This window comes from Pristiophorus japonicus, chromosome 5, assembly GCF_044704955.1.
Source record: "Pristiophorus japonicus isolate sPriJap1 chromosome 5, sPriJap1.hap1, whole genome shotgun sequence".
Classification (NCBI taxonomy): domain Eukaryota; kingdom Metazoa; phylum Chordata; class Chondrichthyes; family Pristiophoridae; genus Pristiophorus; species Pristiophorus japonicus.
Window position 1 is genome coordinate 102,400,235 of NC_091981.1, and position 25,163 is coordinate 102,425,397.

At 43.6% G+C, this 25,163-nt stretch overlaps 1 protein-coding gene across 2 annotated transcripts in view; it reads right to left on the bottom strand.

Moving 5' to 3' along the window:
- The window catches only part of skap2 (src kinase associated phosphoprotein 2), a 389,104-nt gene that overhangs the window by 174,836 nt on the left and 189,105 nt on the right, over positions 1 to 25,163 (bottom strand). For both annotated transcript variants that reach the window (XM_070880818.1, XM_070880817.1), the window contains exons 5-7: positions 18,060 to 18,137; positions 15,853 to 15,936; positions 6,611 to 6,735 (exon numbers count right to left, since the gene is read on the bottom strand). In XM_070880818.1, coding sequence (XP_070736919.1) covers positions 6,611 to 6,735; positions 15,853 to 15,936; positions 18,060 to 18,137 — 287 coding nt within the window. The remainder of the gene's footprint in view (positions 1 to 6,610; positions 6,736 to 15,852; positions 15,937 to 18,059; positions 18,138 to 25,163) is intronic.

Sequence of the window (25,163 nt, forward strand, 5' to 3'; positions counted from 1 at the left end):
CCCCCTCCACAGGGTGCCCCGTTGCAGTCTTCATAGATGCAATCAACACAGAATCATTGAATTGACATGAAATATTACTGCTGACCAACCACTCCGGCTGTGAAAAACTAACTTTACAAATGTGGAGTGTCATTCCCTCAGAACATTTGAAAATTGCATGATTTTTAAAATAATAATTACTTTTTTTTTTAAGTTTCTGATATTTCAGCTTCTAACTTAATCCCATGTGTATGTCACTATCTTTATTTTGTTTTCTGTACAATGATTAAAATATTAATTATAATCCCTGCTTTTTACTTCCTGCTTTGTTTTCTGTGAAAATTCTTCAATCTGATTGGCGGATCAGCCTGCCTGCTGCTTGTACTGTTGCTGGTCGCCGCAGACAGTGCCAAATTCAAATTCACAGGAATAGAAGAAATCCACGTTCTAGAGCCTGCTAAATCTTTGCAGGCAGTTTTTTAAAAAATCTGTTCTGATCAAAGATCATCGACTTTAAACATTAACTTTGTTTCTCTCTCCACAGAGGCTGCTTGACCTGATGAGTATTTCCAGCATTTTCTGTTTTTATTTCAGATTTCCAGCATCTGCAGTATTTTGCTTTTATACAATCTTATTATGTTTGAAACACAGTCTTAAACTGCTAGGTTGTTTAGAAAAATTGGGGCTGTTAAACTGTTTACAAGCAATTTATTATGCTTAGCCTTTGAGTCCCTACGTGTCATTTAATATTCAACTGTCTCATGTGACTTTTCAACCAGCCAGGTGAGACAGCCAGTCATTAAATGGTAGGTAACTATTACCTGATTTTCTGAGTCCAAATGACATATCAATTGAAGCCAATCTTGTAAACCCCATTGATTTGCAGTTTGTTAATCCCTATGCATTGCACACCATGCAGACTATTGGTTAATGTACCTCATTCCCATTAACATTGTAACTATAACAAGGCAAAAGAGTTTGTGAACTTGTGTGTCATTTTATTATCAGTTTTGAACTGATAGTAGAGTATGCCTTTCAGGTATGGCATAACAATCACTTAAGGATAGTGCTAAATTCAATGAATTGTTGCGGAGGCTTCCCGGGGGCGGATGCCTCCGACTGAAATTTTTTTAACGGAAATACCTGGTGGTCCCGGAGGAACGTAGACTTGCGCTCCGAGGCCTAGTTGCGCAGCAGTCCATCGTAGGGGTCCCCGTATTCCAGGAGCGTATGTGCAGCCTGGGATCACGAGGGCTGGACCAACCAATGAAAATGGCATATTCCCCTCATTGAAACACCTGTGAACTCATCTTTTTTTGGATGTGGAAGTGGGTCATCCTCGACACGAGGGACTGCCGAATACTATACTATCCCCATTCACAGTAATGGTGGGAGATCACCATTTCGATGAATAGGGAACCCCCCAAAAACACGAAACGTTTTAAATAAAGAAGAAAAACACTTCACATATTTAAAATTAATTGAAATTGAATTTTAATTAAATGTTTTAGACAAAAATTTATTTTTTTGAAACTTTTTTTTTTTAATATGTTTTAATAGGGGCAAAAGTAAACTTACCATAATGGACAGGGTTTTTAATATAAAAACTGATAACATTTTATTTTTCTATTTCTTAAAACTCTTACACTGGTAAAAGCAGGCCTTACTCTTGCTTTTACCAGGCGTAAGAGTTTGAAGGAACTTCGCTGGGCAAGAATTGGGCAACTAGCCCAAATCTCTGCCCACAAAGGCCCTTTTCCCAGGGATGCGTTGGAACTGAAGAAATTTTGACAGTTCGCAAGTGCCGGATTTTGGAACTGACACTTGCGGAGCCTTTACTGGTGTATACGCATGGACGTGCCCGTAGAGACCTCGATTTTTGGCCCATTATATACTGTTACAAGGAACATCACCAAGTACAACTGGAGTTGTGCAGCCTAGAAAATATGAAAAGTATCTTGCACAATGGTTTCCTTTGCATTCTCATCAGTTGCTAACATTTGGAAGATTAGCAACTGGGATAGAAATATTGGAAGATGGCTGAACATCTTCCCTGTTTTGTCCCACCTACTAGATCAATATTTCTAAAATGTGATCACCTCCGACTGAAGAACTGGAAGAGGCCCGCCTTGAAATAGACCCGGAGTTGTAAGTCGCCAAAGTCAATTCTGGACTGTTGTGTTTATATCCCTGTTGGCTGTACATCCTGAAAAGGACTTTTGCAATACACAAGATGGCTGGTCTAGATTAGGAAGAAACATGTTGCTGGGAGAAACACGTGGGAGTGGAACTCTCCGACAGAAACTGGTGAGAGAAGCTAGGTCTGTTCAAATGTTAATTTGAACACTGGCCTGCCAGCCGCCAGTGATGTCAGAGCTGGGTGCTCTTAGGAAGACCAAGGGACTCTTTTGTGTGTGGAGCCAGGTTGTCCAGGGAAGAGAGCAAGGTGCTAGGACAAGACCGACACCTGCATTGTCTCCACAACGGTCCAGCAATCAGGACTGATGGGCCATTTAACACTCACTCGGGAAGCTTTCAGACATCTGGCTTTGTTCAGACCCCAGCATATCTCAGATAGTGCAAAATAAGACCTGAAGAAGCCATGGAAAGGTTCCCCGAGGCAACAACCATCCAAACCCAGCCAGAATTGTGGATTACAGGAGTATAACTGTTGAGCGTTTTTGGAAGCTCGATCTTCGTTCTCTCGCATCCTACGTGAAGGCACGTTTGCCTACCCCGCGAAGATAAGGACCGAGAGTGAAGCCTCGCTTCTCCAACCTGACGGACTTCAACTTCAACCTGGATCTCGCATGCTTCAGTCAAGCACGGAACCGTGGAGTTGAACAGCTGAGGAAGGACCAGCAAGCAAGGAAGGGTGGATTGGGTCAGAATTCAATAGTTGCACACTCGCCAACCGATCTACTTAAGTGCATGAGAGGGTGTCAGTGTGCCCTAACCAAACCAGTGGGGGGTTTAGAGTTAGGTGGGTCCCGGGAGGGTTTAGCCCACGGGAGGGGTTGGTCTGTTGTAAGGCTAACAAAGGAAGTGCACCGTTTTACTGGGTATTACTGCACTGTGTGGTTGTACTTCACAAGCAGCTGGTGAGTGGAGTGGAGGTGTTGATCTGTTGTAATAAACCTTGTGTGATTTTGAACTTGAAACATTGGTCCGTGTCTCACTACAGGACAATCCGTTGCAACTCTTTTTGCCCGAGCATAAGGATAGGATTGGTGTGCTTGCTATAAGCGGGTGTTAAATCTTAAACAGCAGATTGGATAACTGTGAGAGACCTATTGGCATCGGTCTCTGCAGAAAACCAATCCTAGCGCAGCAAGCATGGCAGGGCCGATTTGGCACCAGTCACTGCCAAGTAAAAACCCTTACGTATTTGGACCCTACGGCGAGGCCTCGAAAATCTCAGGAAATAACCATAGACTGACCACTTACAGAGTAGTGTTTCATATTGCCGCTAACCCTTACTTCACTATCAAGCTTTTAAATATCAGAAAAAATGGCAACATTAGTAAATATTGTGCTGTATGTTTTTGGTAGTCATATATATTATTTTGATTGTCTTATTGCAGAATTAAGGATTCTGGTATGATGGAAATAAAGTCAATTGTCGTTAGAAGTGTGATTGTCAAATGGGGTGTGGTGAAAGACAAGTAGAACCAGAATTTGCACTCTAAATTTAATCCTTTTTGTAGTATGATATTTTTACAATGATTTCTCCCGATTGTCTGTACCCTGTCAATTACACCAAGCTCCTATCTGTGGCAAATCTGCAGAGATGTTTATATTTCTTTCTTCGATCTCATTTTTACAAAATTTCACCAGTCTAATCCTTATGCTGCTTTAGTTATCTACTCCCTTAGCCACCATGTGCTGCTTCAGGCACCTGCTCTTTCCCACAATCTGGCCTTGTTACTTGCTGGCCCATCCACCAACACAGCAGCACAAATGTTTCAGAAGGTTGCACAAACATGAAAGAGAGCAATAAGTATAGGTAAAACAGAAGAAAGGGAAGTTAAAAAAAAAAGTGAAAAGAATTCAGAGAAACAGAAGTGGCATAGGAGGGGGACAAAACCAACTTGCATTGATAGCGTATTTTTAACATAGTAAAACATAACATAAAAACATAAGAAATAAGGAACAGGAGTAGGCCATACGGCCCCTCGAGCCTGCTCCGCCATTCAATACGATCATGACTGATTCGATCATCCCTGCCTACTCCCCATAACCCGGTTTCGTTTAAGAAACAATCTATTTCTGTCTTAAATTTAGTCAGCTTCCACACCTCCCTGAGGCAATGAATTCCACAGATTTACAACCCTCTGAGAGAAGAAATTTCTCAGTTTTAAATGGACAGCCCCTTATTCTAAGATTATGCCCCCTATTTCTAGTCTCCCCTATCAGTGGAACATCCTCTCTGCATCTACCTTGTCAAGCCCCCTCATAATCTTATAAGTTTCGATAAGATCACCTTTCATTCTTCTGAATTCAAATGAGTGGAGGCACAACTTACTCAACCTTTCCTCATAAGACAACCCCCTCATCTCCGGAAACAATCTTGTGAACCTTCTCTGAACTGACTCCAAAGCAAGCATATCCTTTCGTAAATATGGAAACCAAAACTGCACGCAGTATTCCAGGTGTGGCCTCACCAATGCTCTGTACAACAGTAACAAGACTTCCCTGCTTTTATACTCCATTCCCTTTGCAATAAAGGCCAAGATTCCATTGGCCTTCCTGATCACTTGCTGTACTTTTGTGTTTCATGCACAAGTACTCCCAGGTCCCACTGTACTGCAGCACTGTCCCAACATCCCAAAATGTTTCATAGGAGCATCATCAGACAAAATTGACACCGAACCAAAGAAGGAGATATTGGGATAGATGACTAAGATAAAGAAAAACACTTGGGGTGGGGGAAAGAGGGAGATAAAACAAATATCCCTAGCTAGATGAACAAAGAGACTAAGGATATTTTGGTGGACTGACCCAAAAAAATTTAATTGGCGGGGCCCCCCCAGGTAAAAACATTTGAAAACCATTAATACATTGTAGTTTTGTTTTATTCGTTCCCGGGTTGTGGCCATCGCTGGAAAAGCCTGCATTTGTTGCCCATCCCTAATTGTCATTGAGAAGGCGGTGGTGAGCCAGCATCTTGAACTGCTGCAGTCTGTGTGTCGAAGGAACTTCCAGAGTGCTGTTAGGGAGGGAGTTCCAGTATTTTGACCCAACGACAATGAAGGAACGGCGATATATTTCCAAGTCAGGATGGTGTGTGACTTGGCGGGGAACTTGAAGGTGATGGTGTTCCCATGCACCTGCTGCCCTTGTCCTTCTAGGTGGTAGCAGATACGGGTTTCAGAGGTGCTGTTGTAGAAGTCTTGGCGAGTTGCTGCAGTGCATCTTGTAGATGGTGTACACTGCAGCCACAGTGCTCCAGTGGTGAAAGGAGTGAATGTTTAACTTGGTGGATGGGGTGCCAATCAAGCAGGCTGCTTTGTCTGAATGGTCTATTCCTGCACCTATTTTCTACGTTTCTATGTCCTGGATGGTGTTGCACTTTTTGAGTTGTTGGAGCTGTACTCATCCATGCAAGTGGAGAATATTCCATCACACTCCTGACTTGTGCCTTGTAGATGGTGGAAAAGCTTTGGGGAGTCAGGAAGTGAGACATTCGTCCCAGAGTAGTGTTTACTCCCTTTACCCATCCTCCCCTGGAGGCAGTGATTTATGCTGTAGTACAAGTGGCCAAAGACCGCCCGAAGTGGAGGAGGTGCATCTGGGAGGGCGCTGAGCACATCTAGTCTCGTCGCCGAGAGCATGCAGAAAATAAGCGCAGGCAGCAGAAGGAGCGTGCGGCAAACCAGTTCCCCCCCACCCTTTCTTTCAACGACTGTCTGTCCTACTTGTGACAGAGACTGTAATTCCCGTATTGGGCTGTTCAATCATCTAAGAACTCACTTTGAGTGGAAGCAAGTCTTCCTCGATTTCAAGGGACTGCCTATGATGACGATGATTGCAGTGTAACAGATACGGATACCCATCCGTTACTCCAATCAAATAGTTGAAATGGTTGGTCTTCATATAAAACCCTTGACAGTTGATGCTAGTGGGCTATAGGAACACAGGAGAGCAGTGGGCCCTACAGCCAAGCCTGATCGGGACATCCATATGCATATTTTATCACAGGAAAGAGAGCATGTGTATAAACTCTGCAGATTTTCTTTTTCCTCTTCCTAATCTAGGCAGACTGAGGCTAATTTCACTGATGAACCTGTAATCTTATTCAGTAACATCCACATAGTATCCACTAAGCCAGAAGCAAAACCTTTCATTTTTACTATTATGGTTTCTAAAAGCAAGGTATTTTCACACTGCAATTGTACTATATGCCTCGGTTTGCAATAAAAACTGACCAAGAAAAAGACACAAGATAGATGAAGTAATGTCAACACTCAGCTTATAATGTTAAGATGCTTCAGCTTGTCAAAATTTCTCTTAAAATGTTGGTTGATAAGGTATAGTAGCTCATCCCATCCTGAATTAATCTAAAATTAGGAGTGAGCATCTTTGCTGATTGCTACAACTAGTGACCAAAGTACACATGTAAAAGTCAAACCTGAAATAGTCGTTTATCAGGAGCAGAGAGTTCAAAACAGCAATCCTTCTTTGCATCTTTCCTCATGGTAGTTGTCATCTGGACTATGTATCCATCAATGGCAAAATCACCTTTTTGCTGTTTATCTGCACAAATGTTAAATAAGCAAAAGATGTTTAATTCATCCAGATGAAATTATCAAATCAGTTAGTGCTACAAAGAACAAAAGTAATGAACGAAAAGATAGATTAATATTTTAAAAGCAGTATTTTTGTTTTATCTTAAAATCTAATTGTCCCGAAGGCATTGAAAGTCAACCACATAATGGGCCATAATTTGCGGCCCCGACGAAAAGGCAGCGCAAGTTCCGAGCTTTTGGTGGACTGGCTCAAATAAATTGAATTGGTGGGGCCCAGTTGAAAACAATTGATACACTCTAGTTTTGTTTTATTTGTTCTTGGGATGTGGCCATCGCTGGAATTGCCTGCATTTGTTGCCTATCCGTAATTGTGGGAAAAAGGCATTCGCTGGCGGAGAGTTAGGCTATTTGCCCAACGTCTGCCAGCGAATGCCCTTGAAATTCTAACACCTGGCAAAAAACAGAAAAATAACATTTTATCAATAATTTATACATTTAAAAATCTGTGAAATAAGTTAAGTTTATTTTTAACCCCTTTAAAATACGTAAATTCATTTTTCAAAAAATTTAAGGTTTGGTTTAAATATTTAATTAAATACCATTTTAATTAATTTTAAATATGTAATAAAAAATATATATATTTTAAATGTAGAGATTTTTTTGGGGGTATACCCATTCATTCCCTTTTGTCATTCGTTGGGCCAGCCCAGGTGCGCTTGTGAACCTCCTGCGCCCGAGATATGTGGGCCTCTACCCGTGGGTACCCGGAGAGGCCCAGGACCGCAAATCTCTGTACCTCCTGGGCCACCAGGATTGTGGGCATTTTATTTGCGGATCAGAGGCATTTCCCCACGAAAAGCATCCGACCGCAAATTCAGGGCCAATGTGTGATTTGAGTCATGTTTAGGCCAGACCAATCAGGGTTAGCACACACCCTTCTTTGAAAGGTATTAGGTGAATCTAGGATACAGTGTTATGAACAGGAAAGAATGTTACTTGATAATGTACGCACCACCTGAAGGAGTATAATCCAGAAAAACTGTCAGGTTTTTTTTATCCTAGATTGAAAAACACAATGGAGTACACACAGTGAGACCCCCAGACAGACTTTATTTAAATGAGTATACACCTGTATTAGTTCCAAGAATTACACAACGTTATAAAAAAAATATCTGGCAAGCAAAAGGAAACCAAGATTTCTGGAGGCAGCAATGGAGGAGATTGGGACCACACTTGAAGTGAAAAGAGATGGCGATGGCAAGAATACGAATAAGTGAAGGACCATGAGTAAACCTGTCAAAGGCAAAAGGTGGAAGTTAAAAATAAAAACAGAAAATGCTGGAAACACTCATCTGGTTAGGCAGCATCTGTAGAGAGAAGCAGTGTTATGTTTCAGGACAATGAACTTTCATTAGAACTGGAAGAAGTTAGAGATTTAACAGTTTGTAAGCAAATGCAGAGCCAGGGAAAAAGGAAGGGATAGGAACGAACAAGGAGAAAGATCTATGATAGGACATGAGTGATTAAATTACCAAAGGGATGATGATGCAAGGCAAAAGGGTGGTGATAATGGAACAATTAAGAAACAAAAGATGGGTCCAGAGGAGGAATAAATGGTTACAGCACAACTATTACCAACACCCGCTATCCACGAAAATGGAAGCAGTGGTTATGATCTAAAGATTTTGAACTCAATGTTGAGGCTGGAAGGCTATAAATTGCCCAATCGAAAGATAAGGTGCTGCTCCTCGAGCTTGCATTGAGCTTCATTGGAACAGTGTTGGAGGCCTAGGACAGAGTGGTCAGAGTGGGAGTGGAATGGAAGCTCAGGGTCACCTGCGGACTGAACAGAAGTGTTCAGCAAAGCAATCACCCAATCTGCGTATGGTCTCCCCAATGTAGAGGAGGCCGCATCATGAGTAGAGAATACAGTACAGGTGCAACGTCCCAAATCCAGAACTCCGAAAACCGGACATTTTGTGCACAGCTGATGAAGTCGTCCGGAATCCAGAATTATTGTCCGAAAACCTGACATTTTTGAGGCAAAACCCAAAATCCGGCACAGATTCGGTCAAGGATTCCGGATTTCAGAGTATTGATTTTCTGATGAAGGGTCGTCGATCTGAAACGTTTACTCTGCTTTTCTCGCCACAGATGCTGCCTGACCCACTGAGATTTACGGCATTTTCTGTTTTTATTTCAGATTCCAGCATCCGCAGTATTTTGCTTTTGCATTGATTTTCTTATCTGAAATCCGGAAAAACCCAAAAACCGGAACGGATTCAGTCCCAAGAATTCCGGATTTTGGACGTTGTACCTGCATACGAAATTGGAATAAGTACAACTAGATTGTTGTTTCACCTGGAAGGTGTGTTTGGTTCCCTGGACAGTCAGAAGAGAGGAAGTTGCATCTCCTGTGCTTGCATGGAAAAGTGTTGGGTGTTGGGGGTGATTGAAGAACAGACTAGGATGTTGCGGAGGAAACGGTCCCTTTGGAACGCTGAAAGGGAAAGATGTATTTGGTGATGGCACCAGAGGGAAAATTAGGAGGGGTTTTTTTATGCAGCAAGTTATAATCTGGAATGCACTGCCTGAAAGGGTGATGGAAGCAGATTCAATAGTGACTTTCAAAAGGGAGTTGCATATATATTTGAAAAGGAAAACTGTGCAGGGCTGTGGGGAACAAGTGCAGGAGTAGGATTAATTGGATAGCTCTTTCAATAGCTGGCACAGGCATGATGGGCAAATGGTCTCCTTTTGTGCTGTAGATTCTGTTATTCGCTGAAACCAGGGTACAACATTCTCCTGACTCAACAGACTATACAGGTGTACTGCAGTTGACTAATCCTGTGGGTTAAAAGTAATGTTACTAATATCACTGTTTGTCAGGTAAGAAATTTCAAGCCAAAAATTTAAAGAATTTTGGACAGTTTGTTCATAGCTTAATAAGGACTATGTTAAAATTCCAGTTAGGAATTAAATAATAGCCAGGTGCAACCTTCATGTAACTCGCAAAAAGTGAGGCATGAAAGTTATAAAACCAATGGCACCTGGCACAAATGGTTCATGCAAGATCATGATGATAGTCACATGTATTAGAATATAACTGGGCTTTAGACCGAGCTCAAACAAATCTTCCTCAGATATTGTAAAATAAAACACATCAGATGCGGCAGGGAATATGGAGCTAGTCATATACTATTCTGCAAACTTCTGCGCTCCAGCATAATTCACTCAAAGGGTGGAATTTTAATCCCTCAGGGCGGGTAGGAGGGGGCTTGCGGGAGGGGCGGGGGGTTTAAAATGTCAGAATTCGTAAACCCAACCTGCTTCCAACGTGCTCACTTCTGGGTTTTAACTTGGCGGGTTAGGGGACTGACCCTTAGCAAAGAGGTCAATAACCTGGGGGCATAGATTTAAAGTAATTGGTAGAAAGATTAGAGGGGAGTTAAGGAGAGATTCTTTCACCTAGAGTATGGTGGGGTTCTGGAACTCACTGCCTGAAAGGAAGTTGGAGGCAGAAACCTTCTTCACATTTAAAAAGTACTTGGATATATGCACTTGAAGTGCCGTGACCTACATGGCCAAGGACCAAGAGCTGGAAAATGGGATTAGGTTGGATGGATCTTTTTTGGCCGATAAGGACACAATGGGCCGAATGGCTTCCTTCTGTGCCATAAACTTTTGATTCTATGACCTTGCATCCACAAGCTGATCACCGAGATTCGATCTCCTCCCAAATTTTCCGATCTCCTCCCGTCCCGGCCTTTCCAATCTCCCCCCAGCTTCTGATCTCTTGCCTCTACACCCGGCCTCCATAACCTCTCCCTTCATCCCTCCTCTGCACTCTCCTTGTGCCACAGTCCTTCATGCCCGACAGCCAGCCAGCCTTTCTCGGGGTGGCTGGCTACTCTCGGGGAAATGGAGAAAACTTAAATGAGAATTTCCTGGTCGCTATCATCCCCATACTGTAATAATAGGTCGATCTTGCAGAATATAGGAAAGTTGTTTTTGCTTGCTGTCAGAATCACACACAGGTACCACTGACTTGAACAGTACCGAATGATAGGAATGAGTTTCAACTGGTACATATGTACCTTCAGGAGCATCCAGGTGAGTACAGGAAAAGGCAGAAAAGTGTAGAGAATCCCGAGTGTTCAGGAAACAAAGGCTATCCCACTTCAACATAGTAGTTAGTATCTCCTATCCTGAAGCAGGAGTAAAAAAGCTGATGATTCTTTGGGGACACAAACATGTCAATCTCTCGCTGCTCCAGTTGCAGATTATGCCTCGACTTACCAAAGGATGGATCCTCATCAAGAACTATGGTGATATTCCTTCCACCGGCACCATAGGGGTAGCCATATTATGGCCCAAAAAAGTAAAGAAGAATAAGTCTCCCCTGACCCCCACTTGTTGATGTAACAGCCTATCAAGATATTCTGTTCCAAAAGCAGAGCATCTTCCCTGGATGAATGGCAGAAAATGCTGCAATGACAAAATACCCTGTACTGCATAAAATTCTAAGGAATTTTTATGAAGAGGATTGAACACATGTCTATTTCTCATACTAATTTGTCTTTAAGATGAACTCCACCAGCCTGGTAGGGTCACATGTATCACTTTTTGTGAATTAAAGGGACACTGCCCAAAGAGGAACCCCTAGAAGTGTTTCTGCCCTGAGTCAACAAACAGAAATACAGAACTGGCAACATGATCCAGAAATCACAAGAAACTCTGTATGAGCACCACTACCAAACCAATTTAATGGGAAGGCTCTCACAAACAGATGCACATGATTCATGGAAATGGCAGCTGCAATAAGCCCGAATATCTATTGGTAAATCTGGAATGTGTGATATGTGCCTTTCTTTAAGGGTGATATTAGATTCTTGAACACCACAAGGTGGTCCTCGCAACATATGGGGAAATTTCCTAGATCACCTAGGCATAGTGAATATTGAAAAATTGGGTAGGTCGGAGTGCACTCCAAAAAGAAACCTGCCGGATTTTCAATCCATTAATTTAAGTGGAAGGAAAATTTGACAGGCACCTTTACAATGAGCATGTGCTCTGATCCTCCCAAATTTTCCAATATTCACTGTGCCCAAACAATGCAGTGCACCTGGGCATAGACCCAGGAAACCTTCGTGCAGTATGTTGGCATTGCAGCATTTTCTGCCATTCATTCAGGGAAGTTGATCTGCTTTCGGATACAGACAATGAACTACTTTTTGAAGTGTCGTTATTTTTGTAGGCGAATGCAGTAGCCAATTTGCACACAGCAAGGTCCCACAAACTTCAATGAGATGAATCACCAGTTATTGCATTTTGCTGGTGTTGGTTCAGGAAGGAATTTTGGCCAAAACACCAGGAGACCTCCCTGTTCTCCTTCTCAAAAGTGCCCTTCTGTGACCATCTGAGAGCAGGGGGGGGCCTTGGTTTAACATTTCATCTGAAAAATGGCATCTCTGACATGGCAACACCCCATCAGTACTGTACTGGCGAGTTATCCTAGATTATGTGCTTATTACTTAGAATAGGTCGAGGACCCATAACTTTCTGACACATAGTTGAGAATGGAAGGTATAAATTACATACTAAATTGTCCACTAGCAGAGTCTGAGCTGTAAACAAATCTAGTTACATATAAATGTTAATAACCGGCAAATGTAAGTGCTCAATAAACATTGAAAACTACTTTGTAAAAACTCAGTAGCTATGAAAGAAAGGACACTGTACTGGTAACTTATACCCTGAAAATGAAATCTGGGAAATTGTCGATGCTAGGGCCAAATTACTACGTTGTAGCCTCTCCAGTCCGGGACTCTCTGGTCCGGAAACATCCGTGGTTCGGCATGAGCTGGCTGGCCACCATTATGCCGTTGTTCTGCTCGGTTGCTTAGATGACCCACAGCCCATTCTCGTCCTCAGCCAGGTTGATATCCGACTTGTCCCCCCACCTGTAGGGGGAGGTGTCGTGAGAGTTGTCGTTGGCGATGATGGCCTCGCCGCTTTTGATGCGAGTCCTCAGGTCGTACTTGACGATGTTCCTCGTGCGCTCCTTATTGCAGAAGACCGCTCCGGCGTAAATCACGAAGCCGGTGCCGTCGACGCAGTGGGGTAGCTTGTAGGTGATGGTGTGGCGGCTGGAGGTGAAGTCGCCCAGTGACACGTACTCCATCAAAGTGTCGGTGTGGTAAAGTGTCCATGGCATGTAATAGATCCCCCTCCCTCCTCCTCTTCGTGCAGCGTATAGACCCGGCCTGGAGCGGGCCCTGCTGCTCAGCCTCGGTTACATAGACCGACTCCACAACCCCTTTTAGAGTCCTGGGGCAAACAAAAACTGAGAAACGGGCGAAGAGGAAGAGAACAAAAGAAAAACAAAAATCAATTGGCATTTTAAACACCTGCAGTGTGACCTCATGTAATTCAGAAAATTCTCTGGTCCGGCACCAGTCACGTCACAAGGGTGTCGGACTGGAGAGGTACAACCTGTACCTGAAAATATGCATCTGCAGTGGTTAGCAAATCCCTGGGACTCATAACTTGCATGTTGTGTAGGTTGTACACAAAATTGGACTTCTCCAATTTTAGGCACTGATTCAATTTCGTTGAGATTCAAAATGGAGTGAAGGCTGCCCATTTTAATAGGAACAGTAAACAGTAGTAAGCTCCTGTATCTGCTGTTTGGGTAGGGGATATTGCAAGTGGGCCCTCAGGAGGATGAGACTGCTGCAGTTGGGTGCCATTTAACATCTGCAAAGAATAATGAGCTGGAAATGTTTAGATGTTCCTTTTTTTAAATGGGGGGGGAAAGGTTAATAGGAGCAAAGCTAGAAGTAATTTCTGAATACTGCTGCATAAATTATCCTATGCCTTTACAATTATTTGCCCTATTGTTACCCAAGATTGTAATCTGATTCTCTTGTACATTCAAATGTTTCCACAAGAGGGGGAAGCCAAGAAAAGGCCTGGGGCAATTTGAAGGTTGATTGACCAGGTGTGCTGGTAGGCAATAAGCTCTTTTTGCTCCTTCATCTGAATATTAGTCAGAGTAGAGCAGCCCAATAGCCTCTTGATTACCTAAATTAACAAATTTGGAAGACATCAACTTCTTCCTAGGAAGGATCGTAGGTTGATTCTGACCAATTATCCCAGCACAGTGTGACTGAATTTATAAAATGTCTTTCGATGTTTCTTAGAGCTTTCACTTTGTCTTAGGTTTGCCAGTTTGTTAATTCTGGACTGCCAAGTCTGATTTGGCAACAAAATATAAATTTGGTAATTAGATGAACCGTGAGTTGGAAAGACAATTTGAATAATTCACATTTTACATCTGTAACAGAAAATCACACTTCTTGTACAGTTTTACACCTTCAAATCAACAGTAGCAACCATTCCCTACCTCGAATCTCTGGTTCAGCTAAGATTAGAAATCAATCCAGTCCATCACTGTCTATTAATTATATATTAATTTTTAGTACCTCAGTGTAAAGTATTCTTGTCTTGTTTATTTTATTTGATCACCCACCTGGCAAATGGAATGTGGCTGAACAAGATCTAATATATCCCACTACAACTACAAATTAGCAGGTTATAGGAAAGCTTCTATCAGTCGGCTCCAGATTATATTAATTAGTGGGTCTAGGTCTGAATGGTAAAACAAAGATCTCAGCTAGGTAGTCCAGTTTAAAACCCATCTGCAGCAGGAAAATTCATTTGAGGTCCCCTGCTCTAATAATACCATGGGCTAGAAATTAGGTGGGATACCGCCCCTTGCGAGGGTCGGAACAGGGGCGCTATAGGGTTCGCAGCCACGAGCGCCGGCATTCGCGCCTCTCGGCAATTTCAGTGTGCCGATACCGGTGGCGCAGAGGACTATCATCTGGGAACATCACGTGGTGTACAACGCCCCCGGTATCGACTCGCAATCAAAATTTGTTTTGCGCTGCACCCATAGCGCCCCGTAGTAACACCCCCAGAGAAAGCTGGCGTGCAGAGCTGTCCCGGCGACGGTAAGGGAAGGAATGACTGCATGAGGTAAGTATGATTTATTTATTTTTCTTTTTTTTTGCGAGTTACCTTTATTTGGGATGAGTTATGTATAGGGAAAGTATTTGGTTACGACTTTTCGTTTTGCAGGGCGACCTCTCTTAGGGTGCTACAAAGCCAACTCTTTAACTCAGGATATTCAGTTGCTCACCCGGCCTAGTGCCCCAATATAAACGTGGAATGCTTCCCTTAGCGCTCCACTCCACTGTCAGTGCACAACCACTGAACTTGTTGGCTGCCGATGCAACCCATTTCCCGGCGCTAAATCTGTCCACCGCCCAACATTAATGCCTTGAAAAACCTTCAATCTAATTTCCAGCCCCATTTCTTTGTACTAGAGTTTGGGTCCTTGCTCAAAGGTAGAGTTCTGAGTTCTAAACTGTAAATGAATCCATGAGACTGGGTCTAAGGGTAAAGCTAATGTGCAAAGCTCTATCTTCGGGGCAGGGGAAAGGATTAGTGCCCACCACTGGGCTGTATTTTTTTTTAAAAAGGGCAATACAAGTCCCCACTGGATCACCCAAGAAATTAATATTTATCATTTTATAGACTCGGCCTGCTAATGGTATAAGGAAATCACACTCAAGAGACTTTGAGATGTGGATTTTGTGTCCAAAACAGCTAATAACTCTTCTGTTCCTTCCTAAAAACTGCATGGACTGCTTGAGTTAAAATAAAGCGACGCTGGGAGCTTAGAGAACCTTCTTCAAATGGCGGGATGGGGGTGTTATTATGTAGGTTCTAAACCTTCATGCAAGAGGAAAGCAGAGGGTCACATGGGGATGGTCCAAACGATGCAAGGGCAAAACAAACATGCAATTCCCAACTTTGTTGTATAACTTTCTAGTGTGTGAAGAATGTTAGAATGACATAAAAGGAATTCATATGGTGGGATTATGCAATTCACACTTGAAAGGTCTAATGCCAAATCCAACAGCCCCAATAGCCCATGCCAGCTATCTGTTGAGAAAGGCAGTTTAAAAAAAAAAGTATAGAGCAAATCAAACTAATTCAAATCACATATATTAGTGTTTTGTTTTTATTTTCTTTTGGGGAGAAATAACATTACCTTTTTCTGTTCCATAGTAATAGAAGACATTGTTGTTAAGTACGCACCAACGTTTCTGCCATTCAGATCCAAAGAAGCTGTGATCTGCAATAAACACATACCAATTGCTGTGGTTAAAAACAATTATAAATGAGCTTGAAGAAAATAATTTATTGGTGCTGCTAACGATGCCAATTCAAGCAGAAGTAGAAGAGTATTTAAATGAAATGCAAGTCAATTATTGTGTAAAATATAACCTGGGGAGCTCAGGAGCCGGCAATCGAGGGGCCTCGGGAGTTCGCAATTGGGGAGAGATGGAGACTGCGGAAATGGGGGCTCGGGTGGAGAGGGAGACTGGGGAATGGAGGCTCATGATCAGGCATTGCATGGTCAGATGTCAAACGGTCAAACCTCCAGGATTGTCTTCAACCAGAGTTGGCAACCCTACCCACCAGCCTCCCAAATCAAGGAAAGCAGGTGCGAACAGCGAAAGGAGCTGTCATTTTCTGTCCCAGTGTCGCATCCATACACTCTTTCAGCGGCTGCTGACAGTTCCTTTCCCCCTGACCTTGCAATAGTCTTCACTCCCTTCGTCTTATGATGGTGCATCTGTTTCTTTGAGGAGCTTTTGGTTTTGGGGAGTGAATGTGGGTGGCTGCCCCAGGTGTCTCTGTCTCTTTTCTGCTCTATAGAGTGATAGCTGGAACTTGTAGGCCTGTCCATCAGTCAGTCTTCCTGCAAACTCATTGCTGAACCAGAAAACTGTAGCTTCACTCTACATATTATGTGACCTGTTGTGTTATTCCTCCCAAATATTCTCAATCCATTCTATGTCTTGCCTTGGGAAGCTTCAATATAGTGGCACAACCAGTCATTACATTGCCCCTTTTTTTGTCCTGTGACTCTCCTAATGCTTGTAAGTAGAACTTAGAAACACAGCTCATTACTAAAGTTGCAGTCTGCTCAGAGTGAGAGCTGTTATGAAACAGGAATTTAGACCCCAAAACTGTTAAGTGAAGAGAGATGAGCACTGGTGATTCTGAAGGGGGATTATCTTTTACTGCAGCTGATTAGGTACTGATCATAGTCTTAGCTGGTTCAAGATTGTTGGGATTACATACAATGACCATTTTGAAAATAAGGATATCTGTAAAAAAAAAGGACAGCCGATACCAATCCCTAAGGTTTATTGAAAGTTTTATTGTAAAACAATTATTTTGCAGCCAAATTTGCTCATAATACAAAGATAGGTGGGAAAGCAAGTTGTGAGGAGGACGCAACGAATCTACAAAGGGATATAGATAGGCTAAGTGAGTGCGCAAAAACTGGGGAAATGGAGTATAAAATGTGGGAAAATGTGAGGTTATCCATTTTGGTAGGAAAAAAAAAGCAAATTATTATTTAAATGGGGAGAGATTACAAAATGCTGTGGTACAGAGGGTACTGGGGGTTCTTGTACATGAAACACAAAAAGTTAGCATGCAGGTACAGCAAGTTATTAGGAAGGCAAATGGAATGTTGGCCTTTATTGCAAGGGGGATGGAGTATAAAAGTAGGGAAGTCCTGCTACAACTGTACAGGGCGATGGCAAGACTATACCTGAAGTACCGCGTACCGTTTTGGTCTCCTTATTTAAGAAAGTATATATTTGCACTGGAGGCAGTTCATAGAAGGTTCACGAGGTTGATTCCAGAGATGAAGGGGTTGTCATATGAAGAAAGGTTGAGCAGGTTGGGCCTACTCATTGGAGTTTAGAAGACTTAGAGGTGATCTTATTGAAACACATAAAATTCTGAGGGGGCTTGACAGGGTAGATGCAGAGAGGATGTTTCCCCTCGTGGGGGAATCTAGAACTAGGGGGCATAGTTTCAGAATAAGGGGTTGCCCATTTAAAACGGAAATGAGGAGGAATTTCTTCTCTCAGAGGGTTGTGAATCGGAATTCTCTACCTCAGAGAGCTGTGGAGGTTGGGTCATTGAATGTATTTAAGGTGGAGATAGACAGATTTTTGAAATATAAGGGAGTTAAGGGTTATGGGGAGTAGGCGGGGAAGTGGAGTTGAAGCCAGGATCAGATCAGCCATGATCTTATTGAATGGCGGAGCAGGCTCGAGGGGCCAAATGGCCTACTCCTGCTCCTAATTCTTATGTTCTTAGCACTTATGGCATTAGCACACTAATAGCTTTGGTCTCGTCATGTATTACAACCAGTACAGAATAGTTTCTTACCTTTTCGGCGTTTATCCAAATATCCAGCTTTCAGAATTTGATTTAGATCCTGTGCAGGTATTGGAGGGGATCGCTGAGCTATACAAAAAAAATGAAAAATAATGTTACTGGAATAATATGCTTCAGATATCAGATGTTTTTCATGCACCAAGACTCCAATTCCGGGTTAATTAGGTTTCGCTTTCGCCGGGCGATTACATTTTTATTTAATTTGAATCGTGCGCCCCAAATGGGGTGCGGGGCAATTTTGTCTATCTATGGAGACCATTGTTCAGCTGTTTACACAAGGAATAGCTGTTTGGGGGAGGGGGGGGCGTTATCTTTGAAAGATACAACTTGCTTCAGCTAATTTGCACAATATAAATAGGTTAGTAATATTGTTGGCGCCAAGAAGTCAGCAATGTCTTCTACTACTGATGCAAGTGCCAAAAGACGTAGAACTTTAAAAATTAAGCGGTTTGTTTGGGCACAAGGACACTAAAAGATAGATTTTAAAAGCTTTTAAATATGATTTTTGTTATGATTTACTAAGAAACTGACCAATGTACTCCAATATAACTCGAAGAGAGTTTTTTTTAAAGTTGAATTTTTTTAAGTGAATTTCAGTAATTTAAAATCGGGTTACTCAGAAGTGGTGGATTGACACTGATTAAAAAGGGGCCGAAATTGCTCACCGCCCAAAACAAGTCGCACGTATCACTCTTGAAGTGTTCTGGCCGCCCAATGCATCTGGCGGCCAATTTGGAGAAATTCAGCACTTCATGCTTTTTTTTTGGAGCGGGGCGGAAGTGGCTTCATCATCGGGGCGGAAGTGTGGTTGGGTCGGAGTAGCTGCCACTAGTGGGACAGAAGTGGGGGCGGGTCGGAGTGACCAACGCTCCAAGACATCAGCACCGTACTGATGACATTATCGCGCTGGCGCGTCGCAACGTCCCTCTCCTTCAGTTAAAGGGGAGAGCCGATGCGAACTCTGTAGCCATTTCAGTGGCAAACACTGGGCCACCAGGGAGGTTTTCAGCCAGGCCAGTGGCCTGGCACCCAAGAAGGGGCCGAACCTGTGGGCATTAAAAAAAAAACATGGAGTCGCCAGCAGCACCACCTCCCCTTTAAGGGCGGCCGCGCCGCCTAGCCACAGAAAGGGTGCTGATAGCAAAAGCTGTCAGTGGAACAGACTGGCAGTATGCCACTCCCGTGGGGCAATTTCAGGAAGGAGTTGCCACCGGTCAGTAAGGGATCGGTGCGTGCACGACGGGGGCGGGAAAACGGGTGGGGAGGTCCCCTACACAGCTCCAAAACTGAGGAAGGGAAATTTCTAAAATGGCGGATCGCAAGTTCTGGATTTTGCACATGCACAAGCACTTACAGAAATCCGGAAGTGGCGGCGTCTTTCAAATAGATTACAACAGCGTACTCTAGACTGCAATTTTGGGGCCATTGTCCTCTCCCCACCATGCCAACTGCCCTGCATCCCACGTTAATCTTTTTTAATACAGTATTGTTTAGTAATTTCCCCAGGTCAGTGACTTTAAAACTCGAGGGACCAGTTCATCTCTTCTGCCTACTTCTGTTTGAACAAGTATATATATATATCATGAAAGCTAGAAGATGATCAAAATAGACTGACGGACACAGACATAATTAATATCTTCCATAATCACATAAAACAGATATTTAGTGCATTATACAGGAACAATTTAGTATCAACAATCTTGCAAAACCTTCAATTAATGTCATTTAGCAGTATTATGAATTCATTTTATGTAATATTATTTAACTAATGTTTTTTTTTGGTAGTGCCATGTCTAACTGATTATATTTGAAGTGTTAGGATACACAATTTAATTAATTATGCTTGGACACTGCAGTAAAGTGAATGTAATTTGAGCAGTCACCAAAGATTCCATTCCGACAGAACAAAATAAAAATGTTAAAAACTAAGGCCCCAAACTTGGTGAAAGCTAAGTTTCGCCCAAAGGACCGCTGAGATCCTGACGGTACTTTGGGCAGTAGTTGCATGAGGAAAGTCCTGGAAAGACTGCCCTGCGACAAAAAAGGGACTTACACCCTGAATCTGGGCGGCAGCGGGCAGGAGCTCCCATTCTCGGTGGCAAATGCAATCCTCGGCAAAGTACTGCCGAGGATTGAGTCAGGCCCAGGTAAAATTAAAAATTTCCCCAAAATAAAAAAAAATACTAGAAACTAGGGGACCCCATCCACCTGAATCGCTGCGAAAAAAAAATAAAGCAAAGAAGTGTACTAACCTTTTTTTGCAGGTCTTCTTACTTACCGTTGAGGTTAGACCTGCCTCCACACGGCGGTCCTTTCCCCTGCTGCAGTGGAGGACCGCCGGGACCAAACTGACAGCTTGACGGGCGGGAGGACACTTACACGCGTTACACGCCAGCGGACATCAGCGGGCGGTCCCCAGCAAGCTTCCCTCCCTGCTGGCGGGATCCTCCACCAAACTCGTTCGGAGGGGAAACCGCCCAGAAAACTTGGTGGCAGCAGACGGTAAGTACACCAATTTCGGTCCCTAAAACTTTAAATCCAAATAAGCATATTGCCCTTGAATTTCCATTTTACTGGTTTCATGGCAGTTGTTGCTCAAATTGATTTAAAATGCAGTTTATTATTCTACTGGAAGCTACTATTGCCCACCTTTTATGTAATAGGCACAGATGACATGGTAAAACCACACAAGTACATTACCACACGCAGTAAGCCATACATTCAAATATTATTTATTTAGTACTTAATTACTGTTTAGTTACACTTTGCAGACTTAAAGATCAGCTACAGTAAAATGACCTGTCATGAGACTTCAAGTTAATACTTAAAAGCATTCAAATTTAAGATCAATTTATGGCTACAATAATGATTTTTATATTTTGTGCTGTCGATAAACTATATTTTGCCCATGAAGAGTATTTGTTTCACATTCAGTTTTGGACTTGCTCAAACCATAAAACTAAACTGAATTTGAATATTGTACTAGCAGTTGGGTGTAAGAACAAATGTTTGCTGACCTCTATGACTTTCCAAACCTTTCATTAAAAAGATCTGGAAAGGACCACGCTGCAACGACCTCATCTGTAACACTAAGTAACTTGTGGAGTGAGGAAAAAAATGATTTAATATTAAGTAAATAATTATTTACTGTCATAAAGCAAAATAAAATTGATACCTTTCATAAATTTCTAGCAGTTAAAATAAGCAGATTTTTTAAATCGTCGATATAAACTAGAACTGTAGTTTCATCATAGACAGTCCCTCGAAATCGAGGAAGGCTTGTTTCCACTCACAAAAATAGTTCTCAGGTGACTGTATAGTCCAATACGGGAATTACAGTCTCTGTCACAGGTGGGACAAACAGTCATTGAAGGAAAGGGTGGGTGGGGAAGTCTGGTTTGCCGCACGTTCCTTCCGCTGTCCTCCACATGCTCTCGGCGACGAGACTCGAGGTGCTCAGCGCCCTCCTGGATGCTCTTCCTCCACTTAGGGCGTCTTGGGCCAGGGATTCCCAGGGGCCAGTGGGGAGGTTGCACTTTATCAAGGAGGCTTTGATGGTATCCTTGAAATGTTTCCTCTGCCCATCTGGGGCTCGCCTGCTGTGTAGGAGTTCCGAATAGGGCGCTTGCTTTGGCTTCAGCTACAGCTTTGAGACATCAAAATAGATGAGCTGGCACAAAGTCATTAGATCATGATGAACACAAAGCTGAGAAGGCAGCAAATGGGTCTGCAGAGACATGCCTCACTATAGGCTATTGTCAGTCCACTTTGTTTTTGCTGTTGTTTCTTCAGACTTTAATTTTTTTTTTATGGATTTCAATTTTACAAATAAAATCAAATAGAATCAGATACAATAGGAAAAATTTTAGGCAAAAAAATGGGAGGGTTGGGGGTTTGGGAGAATTTAAAGTGTTAAAAATCTGAATCCTGACCTGAACCACCTCCAATCTGCCCACATCAGGTTTTAACGGAGGCGGGGTGGGAAGCAGGCAGCCAATCCGCTGCCAGGAAGTGGATCATCTACTTAAATATTATAATGTGGCTGGAAGCCTCTCACTTAACCTGCATTTTGAATTTAACTTTAGCTGGTTGGGTTTTGCATGCCTCGTGAAACCTACCAGCTAATACAAGTCAAGGACTGCTGGATCCAGGAGGGAAGTGCCTTTACACTTACCTTCTGGATCCAGGGTCCCTGCCTAACCACCGCCCCCCCCACCCACCCCCCTCCAATCACCACCACAGGCCTCCCTTCCCTTGGCCTCCAATCCCCCTAACTACCCCCCAGGCCTCAGATTCACCTCCCTCCCCCCCAACCACTACTCCCCTCCCCCAGCCTCCCACACACCCCCAGGCCTAGATCCTCACCACGAGGCCTACCCCCGCCCCTGCTCATCCGGCCGCTGATGTTTGCTGACACTCAACACCCCTGATCCTGCAGTCCTTCCAATGCTCCTTCCGGCCCGCAATCTCTTTGCAACCCCCTGCTCCTTCAGCATGTGATCTGTTCACAGCCCACCTGCTCCTCCGGCCTTCCCATGTGTCATGTATGTATATGCTGTTTGTAGCCAACAGATGGTGTCATTGTTGGAGGCCACTGAGCAGCACGCACATGGTGCTGCTCTGGTATAAAAGGCCAGCCATTTTGTGAGTCAGGCACTTTGGGCCGTAATAAAGCAGGACAAGGTTGTACCTTGTTCAGTTAAACAGTACTCAGTTTGCACCTTGATTGCATACATAACATTTGGCGACAAGAATACAAGAACCTTTGCAAAATGAGCACAAATGGATTTTTAGAGCGATTTGTAGAGGGAAAAGGTTGGGCAGACTGACTTTGTGAGCCGTTTGAACCAGTACTCCATGACCTACAAATTGAAGGGGGTCGACGATGCAGATTGGCACCGGGCCGTGTTCCTCACTGTGTGCGGTTCAAAGATCTACAGTCTGATAAAGAATCTACTCATGCCTATAGATCCAACAGAGAAAAACGTACGAGGAGTTGTTTACATTGGTACGGGAGCGCCTCAAGCCAGATGACGGCATCATCATCTCGAGATACAGATTTTATACACACGTTCGATCGGAGGGCCAGAGCGTGGCGGAATTCGTTGCCGACCTGAGACGTCTAGCGGGATCGTGCAAGTTTGGGACGGTGTTGGCAGACATGCTGCGGGACTTCTTTGTTATCGGTATCAACCGTGAGGTGATCCTGCGCAAACTTCTGGCGACGGAGGAGTTGGATTTAAAAAGGGCTTCCAGAGCGCTCAATCATGTATGACGATGGACAGGAGTTTAAAGCAAATATCGGTGAAGAACTGAACCACGGCAAGTACTGTAAATGCGATTGATTCGACATTTGGCAGAGCGGCACATGGCAGGGCCTATTCGGCTGCGTTCGCGAAACCTGTGGCTGCCCAAAGTCTGCCAGCGGGAATGTATCAGACTTCTCCATGTTGGCGTTGTGGGGGAAATCATCGACACCAGTAGTGCCGATTTAAGCAATAAAATTGCAAAGGCTGTCTGAGAGTGGGGCATCTCCAGCGCAAGTGTCCACAGATGAGCAAGCGAGCTGCGACACACCATGTGGAGGATGAGAGTCAGACTAGCGCAGATCTGGATACGCAGTCAGAGACGCCAGAGGAGGAAGTGTATGGACTGTACTCTTTCATAACCATGAGTAAACCCTCTCTCCTTCCTTCCCTCCCTCCTCCTCTCCTTCTATCTCTCTCTCTCTCCCTCCATCCCGCACTGACCGAGAATGGGTATATTCCCTGCACATCCAGTGAATTGTGTGTCGAATTGTCCTTTTCCGATAAAATTGAGCCTGATGATTTGATAGGCTCACAATTGCCTTTTTAAATGATGTGTCTTCTGGTAGTGTGAATTTTATACTTCATTATTGTACCAAGTATATATATTGGGATTTTGGGATACCGGTATCAATGGAACTGGACACAGGGGCGAGTCAATCGATCATGAACAAGAGGGCATTTAATAAGCTGTGGGATACTAAGACTGTGAGGCCCAGGCTGAGCCCTGTTAACGACAAGCTGCACACATACACCAAAGAACTGATAAAGGTGATTGGCAGTGCACAAATTAATGTGTCGTATAATGGTGCGGTTCACGAGTTACCGCTGTGGATTTTTCCAGGCAATGGCCCAACACTGCTCGGCAGGAGTTGGTTGGAGAAAATCAGATGCGACTGGAACGACAAAGGCATTGTCGTCAGAGGAAGATACATGTGCCCAAGTATTGAGCAAGTTCCATTCGCTGTTCGAACCAGGTATCGGCAACTTCACAGGAGCCCACGTGGACTCAGATGCAAGACCCGTCCATCATAAAGCTCGGGCAGCGGCGTTTATGATGAGGGAGGTTGAAATTGAACTGGACAAACTCCAGCATGAAGGGATCAAATCACCGGACAAAATTAATAAAGGGCCAGCCTCATTGTTCCTGTGCTGAAAAGCGATGGCACAGTCAGAATCTGTGGAGACTACAAGGCTACGATCAACAGGGTTTTGAAACAAGATCAGTACCCGTTACCGAAGGCTCATGACTTGTTTGCGACGCTAGCCGGAGGGAAGTTGTTCACAAAACTGGACTTGACTTCGGCCTATATGACGCAGGAGTTGGTCGAGACGTTGAAGGGACTTACATGCATTAACACGCACAAAGGACTGCTTATTTGTCACAAGTGCCCGTTGGAATTTGCTTGGCTGCAGCAATATTCCAGAGGAATATGGAAAGTCTACTGAAGTCCGTCCCAGAACCGTCATGTTCCAAGATGACATCCTGATCACCGGTCGTGAATCCAAGGAACATCTGAACAACCTGGAAGAGGTTCTACTGCGTTTGGACAGAGTGGGACTCGGACTTAAAAGCCCGAAGTGTGTCTTCATGGCACCGGAGGTTGAATTCCTCAGGAGGAAAATTGCTGCTGATGGCATCAGACCTACTGATGTGAAAACCAAAGCCATCAAGAATGCACCCAAGCCGCAGACGTGACGGGGCTGCGTTCGTTCCTGGGTCTACTCAACTACTTTGGTAACTTCCTACCTAAATTGAGCACTTTACTTGAACCACTGCACATGCTAT